At 36.8% G+C, this 21,443-nt stretch overlaps 1 protein-coding gene across 1 annotated transcript; it reads left to right on the top strand.

Moving 5' to 3' along the window:
* The first annotated feature begins 880 nt into the window (after positions 1 to 880).
* Positions 881 to 17,339, top strand: depdc7a (DEP domain containing 7, paralog a). The gene is made up of 9 exons (XM_067388948.1): positions 881 to 1,006; positions 4,407 to 4,839; positions 7,065 to 7,195; positions 9,608 to 9,800; positions 10,956 to 11,176; positions 13,786 to 13,928; positions 14,913 to 15,038; positions 16,332 to 16,410; positions 16,624 to 17,339. Exons 1-9 carry the CDS (start codon positions 991 to 993, stop codon positions 16,836 to 16,838), a joined length of 1,557 nt encoding a protein of 518 aa, XP_067245049.1. The 5' UTR covers positions 881 to 990; the 3' UTR covers positions 16,839 to 17,339.
* Positions 17,340 to 21,443: the final 4,104 nt, after the last annotated feature.

The following is a 21,443-nucleotide window of genomic DNA, read 5'->3' as shown; positions in this document are numbered from 1 at the left end:
TTATGAGTTACCTGCGGTGAGTCCGACATAATGAATCCACTAACACGACACAGCGAATGCCGGTGGTAAACACTCGTGTTCCAATACGAGTGTTTACGAGATTTGGGAGGCGTTCCCTCGAAGGAGGGGGGCTGTTCTTACGCATGTGCTCATTTCAAAAACTTAGTAACAGTCTTTGGTTTCTCAGTCGACGAAAAGATCCTCTTTAGCACCTTTAACTTGAGTGCTTTTATGACTCGCTTACATCTTTACAAGTAATTTCAAAATTACTTCTAATTTCTTACTTTAATTCAATGTCCACATCTATTAAAACTTATTTAAATATATTTGTAATTACACTTGTAACTACACTGTAATGATGAAGTTGCAATTTAGTACATTCAAAATATATTAACTTTAAGTGAAATATCGATTGACACACTACAGTTCAACTTAAAATTATAAAAAGTAGCCTACTTCACATGTGCTTTAGAAGGCTTATGTTAGTCAACAAATTAAAATAGGCGTACATGTACTTCTTTAAAGCATAACACTAAGTGCACATTCAATACAATTAAGCAAACTTCTTTTTTTTTTTTTTTACAAAGGTTTTCTGCAGTACTAGGATAGTCTGAGGTGTTTTGGCGGGAACTATGGTTTCTATCAATAGAATCTGCATTTCTAAAAAAAAAAAAAGTAAAGAGCCGAAATGAATTATTTTTGTCTTTATAACAGCATTATTTACATTAAGTGGTACTTGTTTATCATTTGCAAGTTTCGATGACTGCTATAGTGTAAATGAAACCATTATAATGCTAATGACCCGTCGACTGCCCTCATGACGTCATGGCGAGGGTGTGAGAGAGCGCGCGGGCTGCCGCACTGTGTGTAGATGAGTTCAGAGCGCGCGAGTGGGAACATTATTCACAGCGCGAGACTAAAAGGAGATGCTTTACATAAATACAACAACGACGCGAGACAACCAGCTTTAACCTGAACTACAGACATCACATGCACAGACCTCCAGGTAGGTTTCTATCAAATCAACTGGCTGATTATATTTTATTTAAGTCATATTGTGGTTTGTGTCTTTTCAGTTTGAATGCTGTGAATGATACGACTATTTAGTTTATTAATCAAACGTAAATAAAATGTAAATGTTAAAGTTAATATTAAAATAGTATGCATTTTATGTCTGAATGCTTTTGTCTTTGCGTTTAAGATAATGGTTAAACTGACTTTCTGACTAAAGCAAAAGTGAATTTAGGCAGTTTAAATAGGTAGTCCTATACATTTAATTAGGTTTAGCTGGCAAATGTTTTCATTTAAATTATTTGCATTTACTGTAGCCAGAGGCTAAACTCGTTTGGCTTGCCTGTGCTTGACAGACTAAGTTAGAGCTCTTATACACTTAACACTAATTATTAGAGATTGTGTTTAAGCCAAGTTGTTTCCAGCGGGTTTTGTGACATAATAATAGTGTAGATGTGCCATCATTAGGTGTTCTTCTCCCTCTGGGATTATTTATCTGAGTGTTGTGCAAACACTGCCCATCTTCACGAGAGGAGTGAAATCCCATCAGATGCCTTCTGTCCATGGGGACAAACACCATGGTGAATCCTCTACTGTCCCTAATGCATGTTCTTCAGATCTCAGAGAAGCATTGTGAAACTGCTTATTCATGCAAACTAACAAATTAACAAAGAAGTATCATGACATGACTATGTTTGAGCATTGTGGACGTACCATGGTAATTCTCTGCTGTTCTTTGAAGTACTTTGGAGTAACACATGACATTGTGTTGAGAACCAACTTCCCATATTTAGCCTTACCATACCATTAATGTATCACCATAGTGGTTTTTTTTGTAAGGTTCAGTGACATTTGTAAGGAATAAATAATTTCAAATGGTTCATTTAAGATTAAAATCTCAGCAAAGCAGTTGTTCAACTAGTGGCATGCAAATGAACTAAAGCGTACATGACGTGAACATAACAAGGAAGTTACCTTTTCAACGGGTTTATCAGATGGATGGTTATGCGTTATTGATGCATCTGATGAGTTTAGTCAAATCTAGCTAGCTGGGGAGAAACTGATTTAGTTTTTTAGTTTCTGACTTGCTTGTCCAGATTTGTAAATTTGCTTGTTAGGCATAAAAACTTTGGTGCTCGCCCTTGTGAAAATGAAATGCACTTCATTGTATTGAATGTGCATACTTGTAGATCATATAATATTAATGAAATTAAAGGCCACTTAAGAGAGTAGACTTTCATGACTATTTTTATTAGCGTACGCAAGAACACTTTTAAAAAGTGCACTCATGTTATAGTAAAAGTTTTACATTACAGTACATTTTATAACATGCTTTTATAATCTTTTGTCCTGCTTTCAAAAAGTACAACTATTTTGATGTGTATACTAAAGCACATGTAAAGTGTTTAATTAAATTTGAACTGTAGTGTGTTCAATATTACATTTAACATGACATACAAGTTTCAATAGAAATGACATTAAAGTCTATTTTAGTTTACCATAAATGCTTGTCAGTACATTTGACAATACACTTTCAGCATATTTCAAAGACAATAAAAGTAGTTTTTAAATTAAATAAAGATGTACTGCTTAAAGGATTAGTTCACTTTAAAATGAAATTTACCCCAAGATTTACTCACCCGAAATATATAGATTTAGATATTTGTATCCACTCTCTGCCTTCCATATTCAACTTACGAAAAAAGCGTAACGGGATGTTGCATCAGTTACGCTTTTTTTCGTAAGTTGAAAAGGGAAGGTGTAGGACGTAGCTTAAGCGTTTTGAACTGCGAGAGGTGTTATACTCCGTTGTTGAATACGGAAGGCGGTCTGGCAGAAGCTAGATATTTTACTCCATGACATGTTAAATATGTATAGTTTTCTTACACAAACACAAAGTAAATCTTGGGGTCATTTTCATTTTAAAGTGAACTAATCCTTTAAGTGGGTCAAAAAGCACTCGTATAAATACAATTTCATTAAATTGTAAAAAAAAACATGCAGTTAAGTTTCAGAAAACAATGTTTTCTTGCATATTCTTTTATTTAGTACTCTTTTCAATAATATGCTAAAGTATGCCTCTTTTTCACAAGGGCAAACAATGACTATATTCACAAACCTAGTTGCTGTTTGCTGCATCCCAGACTTCCCAGAAAAGCTCTTGAACTGCTGTTTCTAGAGAGTATCTTTTATATTGCAGCCAGCTGTTGTTCACTCGAGCCTTCATTGAAGACTAGGTGTGTGTGTGTGTGTGTGTGTGTGTGTGTGTGAGAGAGAGAGAGGGGAATCTCTATGTAATCACAACAGTCGTCCTGTAGGTTTCTAGCCACCCCTAGTAAATATCCTGATTCCTAATGGGTAATTTAGAGCTTCATCATAAAATTCTGCAGCAAACACTTCTTGCGAGAAATGATCAACCTCCCCCGGTGTCATTTATAAGGCTTGTGAGGTATTGATCTTGGCAGCAGATGCTCTGTGTGTTGGAAGATGCATCTGGATCAGTCCAGCATTACACCCGTGAGAGAAAAAATATGAGAAACCTAATGTTCTGCAACTGTCACGTTGATTAAAATGATAAAGTGCTGAAATTAAAATATGGGTAAACTAAAACCTCTTGGTCCAGTTTTAAGTCTGAGGTGCTTCTTTTTGTAGACTTATTCTAGTATTAACAGAAAGTGCCAAAGTGTGTGTGTAATTTATTGTTATAATTGATTTTAACCTGCATAAAACTCATCAATGTTGGCATATAATGTCTAGTTTGCGTCCACCGTGATACATGATGTTATATAAATTGAAAGCATTATGGGACCGTTTTTAAGGATGACCAAGGATAATGACTGTAATGATAATGATAACTATAAAGTTTAATAATTATCCTAATTCAATGAGAACAATATAATTGGAATCACGTTTTTTCCAGCTAATGAACGATAAAAACAGTGACAGCCAATCAGAATCCATGCTTGAGCATTTAAAGAGACAGACGACATAATTGCAGCATAAAATTATAATAAAGAGAATGTTATCATGCATTAGTGTGAATGCTTAGTTATCGTTATAGTTATTGTTCTTGGTGTAAATGGGCCTTAAACCTATTGGATAGTTCAACAAAAATGAAAATTCTGTCATCATTTACTCAAGTTGTTCCAAACCTGTATGAGTTTCTTTCTTCTGTTGAACACAAAAGAAGATATTTTGAAGAAAGTTGGTAACCAGACAATTGACGATAGCCATTTTTGGGTGAACTATCCCTCTTAAATTTTCCAACATGTGTGTCCTTTCAGTCAAAACCTAGACTTATTTAATATTTGGGAAATCAGAATCCCAGGAATAAAGGTTGAGATCATAATTCTGGAATATCGCTGGCGTTTCTCATCCAGTCCATCTCTCGACAGACACAGGGATGGCTGGGAAGCCATTCCGAGCCACGTACATCTGGACTAACATCATCAACAACCTTCAGACGCAGGTGGAGGTGAAGAGGAGACGCCACAATCTGAAAATCTACCATGACTGCTTTCTGGGGTCCGAGGCAGTGGACGTGGTTCTGGCTCACATCATTCAGAGCAAAGTCTGTGGGGATGCCGCAGTGCCTCGTTCCAAAGCGGTTCGTCTCTGTCAGGCCCTCATGGAGGCCAGGGTCTTTGAGGCGGTGGACACTAAGGTGTTTGGGAAAGAAAAGAGGCAAGCGAAGTTTGAGGACAGCAGCTGTAGTCTCTACAGGTTTCTAAACAGGCCGACTCCCAGCACATCGAGCTCAGAGACCATTGAGAGTGGATACAACTCTCTCAGCAACCAGAAGAACACTTACAGCCCACCATACGAAAGGTAGGTATCTCACAACACTGCTTTCCCGGGTCATATCACCTTCTCTCGGTGGAACTACTTTTGCATATGTCCCAGTGATTAAACTTGTGCTTCTGTTCTGAAAATTCTGTCATTTACTCACCCTCATGTTGTTCCAAACTTGAATGACTTTCTTTTCTTCTGTGGTCCTTTAAAGTCAATGGTAATCAAAACTGTTTGGTTACCATCATTCTTTAAAATATTTTCTTTTTATGTTCCGCAGAAGAAAGAAAGTCATACAGGTTTGAAATGACATGATGAAAAAAATGATGACAAAATTTTCATTTTGGGGTGATTTGTACCTAAAATTAAAATTCTGTCATTAATTACTCACCCTCATGTTGTTCCAGACTTTCGTTCATCTTCAGAACACAAATTAGGATTTTTTTTGATGAAATCTGAGAGCTTTCTGTCCCTTCATTGACAACCTAGGCAACTACCACTTTCAATCCCCAGAAAGGTAGTGAAGACATCATTAAAGTAATCCATGTGACTCCAGTGATTTAACCTCAATTCAAAAAGAAAAAAAAACATAATTACCTCTTTATTTACAAAATATTAATCTCCAATGCATGTTCACGTAACAGTGTCTGCTTTCACATCAACACAACACGCATGCGTCTCTTAAATGTGCTTTTGAGATTAATATTTTGTAAATAAAGTGGTAAATTATGTTTTTTTGCACAAACAAATCACTCGTGTCACTTCAGAAAATTGGGGTTTAAAGCACTGGAGTCACATGGAGTATTTTAATGATGTCTTTACTACCTTTATAGGACTTGAAAGTGGTAGTTGCCTAGGTTGTCAATGGAGGGACAGAAAGCTCTCAGATTTCATCAAAAACATCCTAATTTGTGTTCCGAAGATGAACGAAGGTCTTACGGGTTTGGAACAACATGAGAGTGAGTAATTAATGACAGGATTTTCAGTTTTGGGTGAACTAACCCTTTAATACTGTGGCCACAAAAGAAAACAATTCACCCTCAGCCCAATGCTGTAGGACTTTATTTTTTTGAAACACAAAAGGGGAAATTTTAAAGGCTGTGCCGGCTTTTTTCCATGCAATTGCAAGGAATAGGGAATGAGGTTTACAACTTCTAAAAGGAGGCAAAAACACCAAAAAAGTATCATAAAAGTGGTCTCTATACAAGTGTTTTAAATTATAAGAATATCTTCCCCTCCAATGACCTCTTCACCTCAGAATCTTAATGACCAAGTCAGATTTGTGAAGGAATCATTCATACTGGCTTTGTGAACTGGATCAACTGAATTCTGGATGACCGAAAAGATTAGACTAAGATTGATTGTGCATCACTACTTCTCCTAATGAACGTGACAAATTAAAAAAATTCAATGAATAAAGACTTGACTTCAGAACACTTGGATTATAATGCACAAATCACATCATTAAATCATAACCAATTTTATGATACTTTCATACTGCTTTTGCATGCTTTTTGAAGCTTGAAAGCATCAATTCCCAATCATTTTAATTTCATTGCATTGAAAAAAGATGCAATTCTTTCTTTTTTCTGTCATACTGAAGAAAGAAAATCAGAAATATGACTTAAACAATATGTTTGAAGCAATATCTGAAAATATGTTACGTGAAATATGTGATTCTTTCCACTTACAGCATTACAGAACCTTGCAAAACAAGTTAATCATTTATTCGACTTTAGTTTTGTTTCTTTATTCACAGGGAAGCATAGGGATATTTCCCTGAATTGTTTTTCCTTTGAGATGACATTTTAAATTCTTCAAATCGGTTGCTATTAAAAGCCAGTTCTCTAGAAATATGAAATGTTTGAAATGTCAGCATCACAGTGAATCATGGATTACAGCTCATATATAGGCTGTGTCCGAAATCAAACTATGTTTTCTATAGGATAAATGTGTGTAGTATGGAGGTAATCAGGACGTACTACATTCATCATGTTGTCATAATCATGTGACCTACCAAAGTCAGTTGCATTGCTTCTCTGCCATTCACAAATCTTCTTCCATGGCCTCATGGGATAATAAAGTGTTCATGGCACGCACACTTCAGAATCTACTGTACCGCCTACTATACAGTAGGGAAGTATGTGATTTCGGATGCAACCTTGGTGATTCCTACAAGAATGCATGAAACTTGTTCAGTTTAGTTCTTCACAGACAATTTCAGACTTACGATATAAATATTATTGCCTGTTTGTTTTCTTCAGGAAAGAGGATTCTGTGAATTCAAACAACTCGCCTGTCAAAACGGATAAATCTCTGGAGGATGTTTTAGGAAATCTGAACATGAACACAACCATCACACCACAGATGATGAATCTGGGCTTATCACAGGAGTGTAGGTTTTTATTGGAAATAAATATCTAATGTCATGAAACACAATTTGATCTAAAATGTGACATATTTGTGTAAACACCCCAAATCACTATATATATATATATATATATATATATATATATATATATATATATATATATATATATATATATATATATATATATATATATATATAGAAGAGTTTGGTTCCAAAACGCGATAAACGCCATTTTCAAAAAAATTGAGCTTCCGCCAAAATCGGTATTGTATCTGGTCGGTATTGAAAAGTCATTTATTAATTTTGCGCAAAATGCAATATCCATCATGTTATTCTGTCATGTTTTCTCCCTTTCTTTCCAAAGCGCGACAAACGCCACTCTCCTTTCTCTGCAGAATGCGATATATCCGCTCAACCAATCACAGCGCACCATTCCACCCACTGTAAACAGTAATGTCGGCGCTCGGAATACACCCAACATCCTAGTTTTCCTTATCTACTTTGTACTTTGTGATCAACAAAAACCGAAAAATTAATAATTTTGACGGCATTGATGAACCTTTGGTGGTTTCTGCGGTGGGGAAGAAACGCAAGTCATCGAAATGTAATCATTTACGTGGGGAGATTAAGGGCCGTTACATAGTCAACGCGAGAAACGCGAGCAAGCAACGCGAGCGACGCGCTCCCTTTCATAGTCTAAACAGTGGACGCAAGCGTCACGGGCGAAGCGCGTATGCAATACACCGATCACGCAACAGGGGGTAGTAGAGTCGGGTGATATTCAGAGCAAAATGGCAACTGAAGAGGAGTGTATTCTGTTGCTGATTTTACATCGGCGGCAACAAAGGCAACGCAGAGATAGACGGTGGTATGTTCGCCCTTTAAATCAAAAAAGACATCAGAATGGGGAGCTTGTCTCTGGTGCTTCCCATGCGAAGCCTGGACGAGGAGAGACATTTCCAGTATTTTAGGATGAATAATTTTCGCATAATTTTCTTATTTTACTGTCTATGATAATTTTTCCTCTTCGCCCGCCATTGTATTCAAAACCTTCTTCTTCTGTAAACACAATATACTTGAATTAATGTACAATACTTGCAATGTCGCGTATCAAAAACTAGGGCTGCGTTCCAGTCCAGTTTTAGACACACACTCGCAAACTTCCCTAAACACTTCCCCTCCGGGGAATCCTTGCCGCCATTTTGAAGTGCGTTCCACTTCGCGAAGTGGACGAGGGAAGTTTATGGACAGACCCTCGCTCCCTCGATTTTGACCGAGGGAGCGAGTCTACTTCATATGTACACTTCAGGCAGCTCCATAACCCACAATGCAACACGATTGTGACGTCACCGCATATCGCGTTTAATTTACCCCACCACAAACAACTCTATGATATATTAATTATGTTTTAAACATTTAAAACACACATATATACATATAGGATGCTGTATTAAACAATTTTGTAAGGGGAAAAAATAAATAATAAATCAGCTCCATTGCGGATTCCAAGTGATCAAGGGCTTAGGACGTTCCAGTTCAGCCCATACAAAGGTTCCGCCAGAAGTGGGCACTCGTGCAACGTAGCAATGACGTACATCCGAGTCAACGAGACCGAGTGAAGTTAGCGAGGGAAGGGCATTTAAAAACTGAACTGGAACGCAGCCTAGGACGACACATTTGGCTATGCACCGACGCATAATGGCGGCCGAAGCGTAACGATGCGTAGCCTCGGGGACGCGTATGCGTACAGATGCCTTGACTATGAAACGGCCCTAAGAAGATGAGGCACTCGGTCAGGCAGTTGCTTGTTCCACGACAGCATCAAACTTCTGTCACGGTCCCCAAAACTAAATCATGGACAGTTTTTAAAAGCCGTTTTTAATACCAATGTACTCTGTAAATGTGTTTACACATAATTCATTTATAACATTAACAAGATGACCCGTTGAATTCATATTGAGAGCGACGCGGCTGAATGTATTTTTAGTAAAATTCCTGTATATAAGATTAGTATTGGCAAAGTTCAGAGGCTGTCATATATGTGAATCAACTTACTTTGTTGTTTATTTTCAATATGAAAAATAACTTTTATATCGATGAATTAATTGCATTTTGAAAAGAAAAAAAGTGTAGATTTGAATTCTTAATGTTTTATAAACAAAAGATGCTCTGAAAGTTTGAAACAGAAAATAGTGGTTTTCATCTTGCCATTTTCTTGGTAAAGAAAACACCTTTTTACTCAAATTAATCAAAATGGAGTTATAGCATTTTGGAACCAAACTCTTCATATATATATATATATATATATATATATATATATATATGTGATTTTTAACATTCTATTATTTAATATTGCTAAAAGAAATGATTGCAAGAATACATTGGAAGTTTTATTAAAGTATTAAAGCTTACGTGTGTTGTGACTCTCTCTGTCAGTGATGGATGAGGTATGGCGGCAGCAGACGGTACTAAGGCTCCTGCAGTTGATTGAACTGCCGCTTCTGGAGAGCCTGTTGGAGGGCCAGGAGAGCCCTCGTCCGCCCCTCCACAGCATGGACAGCGACCCAGACCTGCTCTACACCAGCAGCTACCTGGACCGTGAGATCCTGAAGGCCTTCAGCGAAGCTCAGTATGCTGATTTTTCCATCTCTTTTTGTTTCTCTCTCCCTCCTTTTTCTTCTGGGGCGTTTTAGTGTTGCAATAAATGACAAAACTACAATGTACGTTTTATGAAGGCCACACTTCACAATGCAAAAGTGTCCTGTTGAAGCAGAATATAACCTCAGTGATGAATCAGACATGTTTAGTAGACTCAGAAGGATATAGAAAGTATTTAAATCTATATAATTAAAGCTACACTATGAAACTTATGGCCCTCTAGCGGTTAAACAAAACTACATGCGTCTTGCGGAAGAGCATTGTCATGGTTGTGTTTCGGCTCTGCTCCTCTGCGCGGATGAAATGTGGTTCAAGGCACAGGTGCTAACGTACATAAAGTATATGTTATCAGAGCGGAAGGACCAATAAATAACGGATTATTTTATGTAAGTTTGCCTCGTGGTCGACAATAAACTTTACGTTAACCACAGCCAGTGTAGTGACAAACCGGGTCTCCTTTAGGACCCCAAACACTCCCATTGGTTCAAATGGCTTTTAATAGGCACTCACTTTAGTGCCTGATTACAATTCCTACAAAATCATGTTATGATAAATGCTGTTTCAACTACGTAATATGTCTGTATTAGTTTACTTATGTACTAGCATAGCATACAGATACCCGATTAGCCTGATAGCTTAGTTTATACACACATTTGCACTTACCCTACGTATATTCTCAGTCATCTTTAATGTAATGATGTTAAATTAAGTGATAAATGTCCAAATATTTCAGTTATAAATAAAACAAATTAATGATGTTCAATGAATAGGCTATTATAATTATTATGTATTTATTAACAGCTAACCAAGTGTAAGAAATTACGTTCAATTGGTTTTAGTATGCACTAATAGTTTTCTTATGCATTATATATAAAGCTACATGCGTATTTTAAATTAATATAATTTGTATATACTTAGGATAATAATTAACTGACAGTTTGTGGAGAAACGATTTCGAGGGAGTCAGGTATCCACAAATCTTAAAAAAATATATATTTAATACTATATCTTCATATTCATTCTGTCTTTGCCTTTAATGTGTTGTGTATGTTAGGCTGGTAAATGGGATTTGTGTACTCTATCTGATCTCACCATCATTTTCTTTCCATCTTTATCTCTTTAACAGGGCAGATAGTTGGTTGTCAGCAGCTGTGGACTGTCTGGAGTTTCTTCCGGATCAGTTGGTGGTGGATGTGAGCCGAGGGCTGGCCAAGTGTGCAGAGGAGACGTCCCAGTACAAGCAGCTCCTCTACGGAGTCCTTGTTCAGCACTACGGCCAGTCTGAATACCCACCGCTGCTCAGCAACCACGTCTTTGACATCCACTCAGGCGTCTCTGAGCTGCTTGGTAAGACATCAGTCTTACATGTCGGCTTGACTTATATTAAATTAAATGTGGCTTATTAGTGGCCCTTGTAAAAAAGAAGTACACTTTAACATACTTAACGCACAGACTAACGTTATAACATCATTTTCAACACACTCAAAAGTATCTAAAATGATAAACAGAGCTGTGTTACCTCATACTCATGACCGAGAAAGCAGAAGCGGCACCGGCGACTGTGTCATAATAAAAGTTCCTCTGCTCTTGAGGCGTGTGTTGATCAATCGCTCCAGCTCCTCGTTCAGCTCCACAACACTCGCTCCTGCTCTGCTTCATACTACAGTAACGTTAATAATCTAATTCATGAACATGATTTCTTACCGAGTCCTATTCCAATTCTTTTCCATCGGCCGTTGAGGTGAAGACCACATGTCCCAAGATTCTGCACTCAAACTTGGCGTCATCAAGCTACGCCTTTGTTTTGAATAGGCTTCCAGCGACCTGCACCTTTATGTACATCTTTATATGTAATTTCATAATTCTATCATCTTTGAAATATGATTAAAGTGTACTGACAAGCATTTATGTAGACTAAAATATACTTTAATGTAATTTCTGTTAACTTGAAATATATTTGTAATTACACATTTGTGTTGATGAAGTTGCAATTTAGTATATTTAAAATATTTAATGTAATACTGAATAACATTACAGTAAAAATTTGTCATCAAAGTAAGTGTACTTCTTTAAATTGTGACAAATTATCATGACTATTAAAACAATGTACTTTCAAGTCAAACTTTTAATTTGACATTAAGTTCACTTTGTAGGTTACTTAAGTTTAAGAAAGTCATGAAAGTGACTGATCGTTCACCCAAACATGAAAACTCTGTCATCATTTACTCACCCTCATGTCAGTCCACACCTCTATGAAATACTATGGAAGTCAGCGGTGTTACGTAACGTGGTTCTTAGAAATGCACATGACGAGGAAGAATTCTAGAATGCAGACTTTAATCATCAAACACTCAGGAACAAGGAAGAACGCAGGAGAAAACCACGTAACAAGTAATGAACATAATCTAGCTAACATTTATAATTTATTTACAGCTGAAATGTTGCATGTATATGTAACAAGCAAATAATTTATCATAATGTACTTTAAATAACATTACAAGTAATGTCAGAATGATATCAGCTCTGCTTTTGTTCATAAACACCAGTACAATGTTGTACAATGAGGACATTGTCACGTCCCCGGAAATAGAGTCATAAGTGTCCCAATGTGTAGTGAGCCAGGGTCCTTTACTGTCCTTACCAGTGCCCGAAGTCGTGCACATGATATACTGATTCATGAGCTCGGGAGCTGATTGAGACACATCCTCAGACAAGAGCTGAACAGAGAAACACAGTGAAAGCAAACTTTAAACATGAACAAACCAAACCAAAAATGTAACTGTTTGGTTACTGACATTCTTCTTTTGTGTTCAGCAGAAAAAAAAAATATTCAAACAGGTTTGGAAGAAATTGAGGCTAAGTAAATGACAAAATTTTCATTTTTGGGTGAACTATCCCTTTAAGCGGCATTTTATTTAATTAATAGTATCTTAAAGCTGCAGTCCGCAACTTTTTTTGGTTAAAAATGATCCAAAATCAATTTTTGAGCAAGTACATAACCAGCCAGTGTTCAAAACGATCTCATTATCTTAGCTCAAATCACAACGGTAAGCTTGTAATAATGTTTCATAATAAGAGCGACATGGTGGATTTCCGCGGGAAATTTTAGCATGCAGCAGTTCCTCTGTGCGTCATTATGTCACGTCCGTAAACAGAAAGGAAGGAGTCCCGTTCAGGCTAGTCAGTTTTATCAGTGGTAGCAGATCATTTATAGCCTTTTCTCACAGCAGCTGAAATAATTAAACTTATCATTTTGTCCAAATAACAATCATCAGTGACAACTGGAGATTCAGCCATAGTCAAAATCAAAAGACTTTGGACAGTTGAGCGGCTACAGAAATTGAAATCTACAGGTAACGCTAATATACACTAAATACACATAGTCATGCAATGCTGATGTTAACATTAACAAGCAAAGTATAAAAGTAATAATAATTTACACGGTTATGCATGATCCGAGCTAAGCGATCGTTAGATTTAATCATCATTGGCAGCACGATTTATTGTAGGCCTAATGCTTTTTCCCTCAGTTGGTCAGAACAAATGTGGCAGAAATGTTACTTACTTGTTCAGATGATATTTTCCAGTGAAAATTCTTATATTGGTCATACTTTCAAGACGTAGAATCTGTGATTCTGAAGTGCAGTATCCACACCGGTGCTGACAGATTAATCCGCGCTGACGAGCTGTGCCGAGGCACAACGCACGTACAGATAACTGTTCCGCATATGACTGCAATTGCAGGTTTCAAACAAGAGATGGCGACAAAGAGGAAAAATCGCGGACTGCAGCTTTAAATTACAGTTTTTTAAAATATATGCTTTTAAGATTTACACATTCAATACAATTGAGCACACTTCTCTTTCGAATCGAAGGCCACTGGAATGTTGTTTAGAATCTGTTACTCGTCACTTTATTATTGCACTGCTATATTATATTATTGTGTTTGTGTGCAGTGAACGGGAAGCAGGAGCAGGCACTGGAGTCTCTTCAGTTGTGTCTGAAGCTGCAGGATTCACGCAGTAGAGAGGAGCTCCGCAGGTTACTGCGCTTTATGGCCCTCGCCGCCGGCCCTCAGGAGATCAAACTACACAAAGAGGTACGAATAATCAGGAGACCGAGAATTAAAGTTTGACTCTGACTGTGTTAGTGGTGGGCGATATACCAGTAGACACGATTAACCGGTAGAAATTTGACAACCGGCAGAGATTTTGGACTATCATCTCTATCGCGGCTACTCTCACATGATGTCACGTCATGTTTACATGCGTTTTTAAGCATTGTGGGTTAAAAACAAATGATTTTAAAGCGTTGAAGCGCAATAAGCTGCGAAAAAGAACTCATCTCGCTATATGCGCTGTGACCGCTGTCTGAGAGACGCGCGCACATTTTCGCTGCTCATAAAGTGCACGAGTACTGAACTGAGTTCTTTTTGCTGCATAATTGGGCTTCAATGGTTAAATGCGCTCATCTTTGCAAGTATCCTTGTAAACACAGCCATTTATGTCTTAGATGAACATAAACAGTTGAGAAAGAAAATGCATGTGTAACAGTATATTTGATCCGTGCATTTGATCTTAAAGTGACGGCAGCCTAATATACCTTCTGTCGTCTGTGTTAATAAAACAACAAAAGAGAGAAAATCTCTCACTGCTCTTGACTGAATCACTTTTGTATTTCTTATTTCTAGTGATTGAAGTTTTTCAGGTAGGACTATTTTATTTGTGTCTTTGTTCTATTGTTTGTAATTAGTTTCTTTGTCAAGATTTTGGTCATATCACCCACCCCTAGACTGTGTTTTATGCTTATGTAACTCAATTATGTATTAAAAAAAAATGCCCTTACTGGAATTGATGTCGATCGTCCAGCATGCTTGCTGCTAAATTAGACCAGTGCACAGTATGGCAGTGTTGACATCACACAAAAGTGTCATTGTTAAAAAACATGGAAACTAAAGTGATTTGCAGTTGCCATGCTAGTGAAAAGACACTGAATTCTCTTTTCTATTTTTTACACCTACATGAATACCATTCCTACATCTGTACAGACAATTGACAAGCTGTTTGTTTGTTTTGTTCTGTAGATAGAGAACAGAATGGCAGTAAAGAGGGCGTTCTCCAATGCCATTGTGTATGGAACTAAACTAGCCAAGGGGAAGGTTGATCTTCTGGTACTTTTCATGATGGACAACCACCACGACCTCTTCAAGGTGAGTCAGCAGCTCAGACTGACCTCTAAAACCCCAAAACTACCTATTTTGCACAGAGGTTAAAAGGTTAGTGCACCCAAAAAATGAAAATTCTGTCATTAATTACTCACCCTCATGTCATTCCAAACCAGTAAGACTTTCTTTCATCTTCAGAACACAAATTAAGATATTTTTGATGAAATCCATGAGATATCTGACTCCTCCATAGACAGCAAGGTCCAGAAAAGGTACTATAGTAAAGACATTGTTAAAAAAGTTGACGTGACTGCAGTGGTTATAAAGCGACGAGAATACTTTTTGTGCGCAAAAGCAAAAACAACGACTTTATTCAACAATATCTTCTCTTCTGCGTCATTCTCGTACGCTGTTTACGTTCAACACTTCCAGGTTCTACGTCATTATTGGCCGGCTCCTGCGTCAACATCACACGCGTGCGTCGTGCTGCTCACATGGCCAACGTCCACCAATACTGAGCCGGCGTTCTGACAGAACCTGGAACCTCTGAACGTAAACAGCATATGTTTTTGCGCACAAAAAGTAGTTTCATCGCTTCATACATTTATGGTTTACAGTCACGTTGACTATTTTAACAATTTAGTACCTTTTTGAACCTTGCTGTCTATAGATGAGTCATATACCTTTCGCATTTCATCAAAAATATCTTAATTTGTGTTCCAAAGATGAATGAAGGTCTTACGGGTTTGGAATGACATGAGGGTGAGTAATTAATGACAGAAATTTCATTTTTGTGTGAACTAACCCTTTAACTAAATACAACTAGTCATATATGGTAAAATATATATATATATATACACTAGTTTGTTGTCAGTAAGAAATTTATTGAAAGATTTCTACTTCAAATAATATGCTAATGCTAATAACTCTATTTATCGAAGGGAAAAATGTATTACGGTTTCTGCAAAAATATGAATCAGCACAACTGTTTTATAACACTGATGATAAGAAATGTTTCATTAGCAGCAAATCAGCATATGAGAATGATTTCTTCAGTGACACTGAAGACTGGAGTAATGATACTGAAAATTCAGCTTTGCATTACAGAAATAAATTACATTTTAAAATATATTCTAATAGAAAACAGTTATTTTAAATTGTAATAATATTTCACAATGTTACTGATTTTACTGTATTTTTGATCAAATAAATGCAGCCTTGGTGAGCAGAAGAGACTTTTAACACTAAAAAAATCTTGTGTTTCTGTGCCTGAAGTAAACTGACAGCACGGACCCTCAAAATGTTTGTAATAATAATCTGATTGCCTTTTTGTCCTAGATTCCCGTCACATTGCACAACCTTGTAAGTGATAAATTGGCCAGTATCATCAAAGGATCAGATCCTGATCTCATCACAGGTAAAACTAAAAAAATATATTGAAAAAAGTATTTACGTTACGTTTTTCATGCTGGTTATTTTTATGAAACGACCTCATTTACCTGGTAATCAAGGTAATAACTATAACCAGAAATCTTAGTAATGTTTTCCAGCTGTATTTGTTAGTAAAACACTGCTAATGTGTGATCCTTTATTTGCTAAGAGAATACATTTCAAATCTTCCCTCTTGTAGGAACAACATACTGTCGCCGTCTCACCAGAAATGATTACATGGAAACAGTTCAGAAAACTACCAGAAAGGAGCTTTGGACATTACTAAAAACTATTCACGAGAATACTAAACTCTCTTTGAAGGAGAAGCGCCGTCTGCTCGGACAGTTCTACAGAGGCCATCCTGAAATATTTGTGCAATATTTTGGCAACAGAATATCCAATGTTTATATTTAATAGGATCTTTAATTGATATTCCAAATATTGTATAATATGTAAAGAGTATTTTGTATGTTGTAAATATGTATATATTATAGACAAAACTGAATACTACTACTTTTATGTCTGGACTGATGAGAGAATGACATTTGTTGGACAATCACATCAAAATTATTACTTTATATTATCACTTATTATCCTAAAACTACCTGTCATCAGACTACAACTTAAACTTCCTATAAATCAGACAAAGTAAAATGTTTTTAATAGAAAAAAATAGGCTACAGAAGTGTCCTATCTTTTTGTCAACACTGTTAAGATATGAAAACAAAATCAGGCAAAATCAAAGACAGCCTTTATCCTGAAGGTCCTCTTTCTGTATTTCACCAAGGTCACAGGCTCTGGTGAGATTTACCATTTCTAAAATAATTTTAAGAAATTGTGCTTATATTTTCATAACCATGATATGCTGATATGTTTAGAAATTGTTTGACATTTCTATTTAAAGTTGCCATGAAACGGGAGTTGTGATAGTCTTTTCTTCCCTATTGTGACGTATATCCGAGTGAAACGGTTTCTCGAACAAGAAACAATGTAGGGCGGGGCTTGATTTTGCCCATGGGGAATTGATTGATTGGTTGTGGTTTGCTATTGGTCAATCTCATGTGAGTGACAGGTTGCCCCGCCCTCACGCCAGTAAACTCGTCATCAGAAAAGAGGAAGGGGAACTTAAAGGTGCCCTAGAGGTGCCTTTTCAAAAGATGTAATATAAGTCTAAGGTGTCCCCTGAACGTGTCTGTGAAGTTTCAGCTCAAAATAACCCATAGATTTTTTTTTTAACTGCCTATTTTGAGCCATTATTACGTATGCACCGATTAAGCGTGCGGCCCCTTTAAATCTCCTGCTCCCCCGCCCCCGCAAGCTCTCAACTGCCTTAAACAGCAAACACAAAGTTCACACAGCTAATATAACACTCAAAGTGGATCTTTACAAAGTGTCCATCATGCAATATATCTAATCGCGTAAGTATAGTATTTAATTGGATGTTTACATTTGATTCTGAATGAGTTTGATGGTGCTCTGTGGCTAACGGCTAATGCTACACTGTTGGAGAGATTTATAAAGAATGAAGTTGTGTTTATGCATTATACAGACTGCAAGTGTTTAAAAATGAAAATAGCGACGGCTCTTGTCTCCGTGAATACAGTAAGAAATGATGGTAACTTTAACCACATTTAACAGTATATTAGCAACATGCTAACGAAACATTTAGAAAGACAATTCACAAATATCACTAAAAATATAATGTTATCATGAATCATGTCAGTTATTATTGCTCCATCTGCCATTTTTCGCTGTTGTTCTTGCTTGCTTACCTAGTCTGATGATTCAGCTGTGCACAGATCCAGACGTTAATACTGGCTGCCCTTGTCTAATGCCTCGATCATGGGCTGGCATATGCAAATATTGGGGTCATACATGTTAATGATCCTGACTGTTACGTAACAGTCGGTGTTATGTTGAGATTCACCTGTTCTTCGGAGGTCTTTTAAACAAATTAGATTTACATAAGAAGGAGGAAGCAATGGAGTTTGAGACTCACTGTATGTCATTTCCATGTACTGAACTCTTGTTATTTAACTATGCCAAGATAAATTCAATTTTTGAATCTAGGGCACCTTTAAGATTAAGAGGCACTCTCATTTTAATATTTTAACCTAAACCTAAACTGTGAAATATAAACCTTGAAATACCTATACTTCATGAATCCTCAGGGCAGATGAGGTCAGATGCCCTGTGGCAGATGAGGTCAGATGCCCTGTTACAGATGAATTTTTTGTGTTCAGAATCGGCACTAAAAGGAACAATGCATCTGTCTGCGCCCTGCTGCAAATTAGGCCTAGCATCAACAAGATCGGGTTTAAAAATCTTGATGTTTTCAACATGTTCCCCAAAACTGAGTAAATGTGATTCTTCCTGCGAGTGATACTGTAACTCTCAGCGTCTAACAAGCACCGGCTGCTCAGTTGTGAAACAAAGGACAATTACTTGGGGCATGACAAATCTGAAACAACAGCATCAACCATCATGAGCTGCTAATGGTTAAACATCAGACTAATGATGGTGGATTATAAGAGACAAAAGCACAAAACAACACATCTGCATGTGTTCAGAATATAAAAGGCAGGAAATAGGTGGGTCAGTAATTACACACAGATGTTGAAGTCTATTGTGAAGGGAACATCCAAGTGCATCTTGTCAGTTTCTTTCTTGAGATTGTATTAGACATTTCAGAGCACTATAATAACAGCCTTTTAGGTTGAGTCTGTTAAAAGCTTATTTAAACTTGTGAGAAAAAGTGTTTCAATCATATTTAAGGAATCCAGTGTCACATTGTACCAACAAATCATAAATATTTGATGTGGCCTGTATTGGGCTTAGAAAATTAATAGCAGTGAACATGAGATTTGTGCTGATTGGAGGTGACTCAGGGTACATTTACACGACAATGATGTAGTAAAATTGGAAAAGTTTTCTTTTGCGTTTTTCGACAACAAATATTGTTCACACGGATGGTCTAACTAATGACTAAAACGCTGTATTCTGCTGCCAGGCCAGTAGCTGGCGATCATGTCACTTTGTAAAGAAACACTAAGCGAACGGCATCACTGCTGTCACAAATTCATGTTTTTGTAGTTTACACAGAGAAGATAACGGTATTGTTCAAAAGTTACCATTTTCAGGCCCTCAAAATGCTGCTGTCTTGTAAATGAACAGCCAAAACACATAAAAAGTTTTCCGTTTTTAGTTGAAAATGGTGTAAAACGTTAATGTCACATTTATTTTTGGGGGAAAAAAGTGGGTAAAAAACAAACTTCAGAAAGCATTTATTAATATCTTATCAATAGTCAAAAGCAGTGTTGGGGAAAGTTACTTTTTAAAGTAAAGCTTTACAATATTGATATACTCCCTAAAAAAGTCAATTGTGTTACTTTTTTGGAAAGTAATGGCTTATGTTAATTTTGCTTTACTTTTTCTCACCTCATTCTGGGCTTGATTGTTTGATTGTTTTTGTTTAAAAAAAACTATTTTTGGCAAATGTAAAGGCTCTTTCACACCCAAGTGAAATGAATCAGCCTCAAGCTGAAGGAAACGGAAAATTCACGCCTCAAACAAACCTTTCAGATGTGCTGCAATTCTGGATTAAAGAAGAATAGGATACAAGAGGAGGAAGTTCAACACTCTTACTTTAGCTATAAAAACAAAACAAAAATGTACAAATCTGATGTTTATCTAAAGTCATTTTTGCTTATTAATATGGTTGAATTGAATCATCAAACGTCAGCAGCAAAGACATTGGTTAATGAAGTGAGATTAAATACATAAATGCATTTGTAATATCAATACCATATTTAATTATTGCAGGTTTGTGTGATATTCTGGGATTGTGTTTTACTGTTATACATTTTGAGGAATACTGAATCTGTTTTTGTAAAGCAGTGGTCTTGCAAGCTCTTCAGAGTTTAGCTCCAATCACACCTGTTTGGAAGTTTCTAGTAATCCCGAAGACCTTGATTAGCTGGATCAGGTGTGTTTGATTAGGGTTGGAGCAAAACTGCAGAGCTGTGGCCCTCCAGGAATTGAGTTTGAGACCACTGCCCTTAAAGGGACATGGCGGTGGAAAAAAATATGAGATGGGAGGAAAAATAACATGTCAATGCTTTTGCATTCACTCACAAACTGTTTGAGTACCTTGCGAGCGAATGCAAATTTTCTAGGGGGAACGCAAAAGCATTAAAATATTTTTTCCCTCCCAACTCATATATTTTGTTGTAAATTTAAAAATAATGTGTTACTAATTACTTGAAGAAAGTAATCTGATTACGTTACTTGTAATGCATTACCCCCAACACTGGTCATAAGTTCTTGGATTTGGTAAGATATATATATATATATATATATATATATATATATATATATATATAAACAGTGTTCACTTATGGCATTTTCATAATCATTTACTTCAAAAATACTGCATTACGGTACTAAGAATTTGAGAAGGTAATGATGCTTAAAAGGTGCTAAAGAGGATCTTTTCGTCGACTGAGAAACCAAAAACTGTTAGTGAATTTTTGAAATGAGCACATGCGTAAGAACAACCCCCCATTTCGAGGGAACGCCTCCCAAAACTCGTGCACGAGTATTGGAACACGAGTGTTTACCACCGGCATTCGCTGTGTCGTGTTAGTGGATTCTTTATGTCGGACTCACCGCAGGTAACTCATAATCTGCAGTGGTTACTCCTGTCTCCTGACAAAAACATTGCATGCGGCGCCTGTGGAGTGTGGAAAGTTACTGGAGCGCGCAGCCGCGCACGTCTCTCACAAGGAACATCACGACAATGATTGACAAGCCGGAGGGACAATCGTTTACACAATGATCACGTAAACGATTGGCTGATGTTTTTAAGGCCCTACCTCGTGCGCAGATGATGTATATTAATATTATTCCTTTCAGTGCACCTAATAAATAGTCTTTTATCAGTTAGTTCAAGTAATATTGCAAAAATGTATAAAACAAAACATCCTCTTTAGCACCTTTAAGTGTTTTGAAAACACTAGG

The sequence above is a fragment of the Chanodichthys erythropterus genome, chromosome 7 (assembly GCF_024489055.1).
Source record: "Chanodichthys erythropterus isolate Z2021 chromosome 7, ASM2448905v1, whole genome shotgun sequence".
Classification (NCBI taxonomy): domain Eukaryota; kingdom Metazoa; phylum Chordata; class Actinopteri; order Cypriniformes; family Xenocyprididae; genus Chanodichthys; species Chanodichthys erythropterus.
This window is presented reverse-complemented; position numbering and strand designations above follow the sequence as displayed.

Coding starts and splice junctions, on each gene's coding strand:
- depdc7a (XM_067388948.1), top strand. Junction 11,177..13,785: donor AGGCGTCTCTGAGCTGCTTG/GTAAGACATCAG, acceptor GTTTGTGTGCAG/TGAACGGGAAGCAGGAGCAG. Junction 13,929..14,912: donor AGATCAAACTACACAAAGAG/GTACGAATAATC, acceptor TTTGTTCTGTAG/ATAGAGAACAGAATGGCAGT.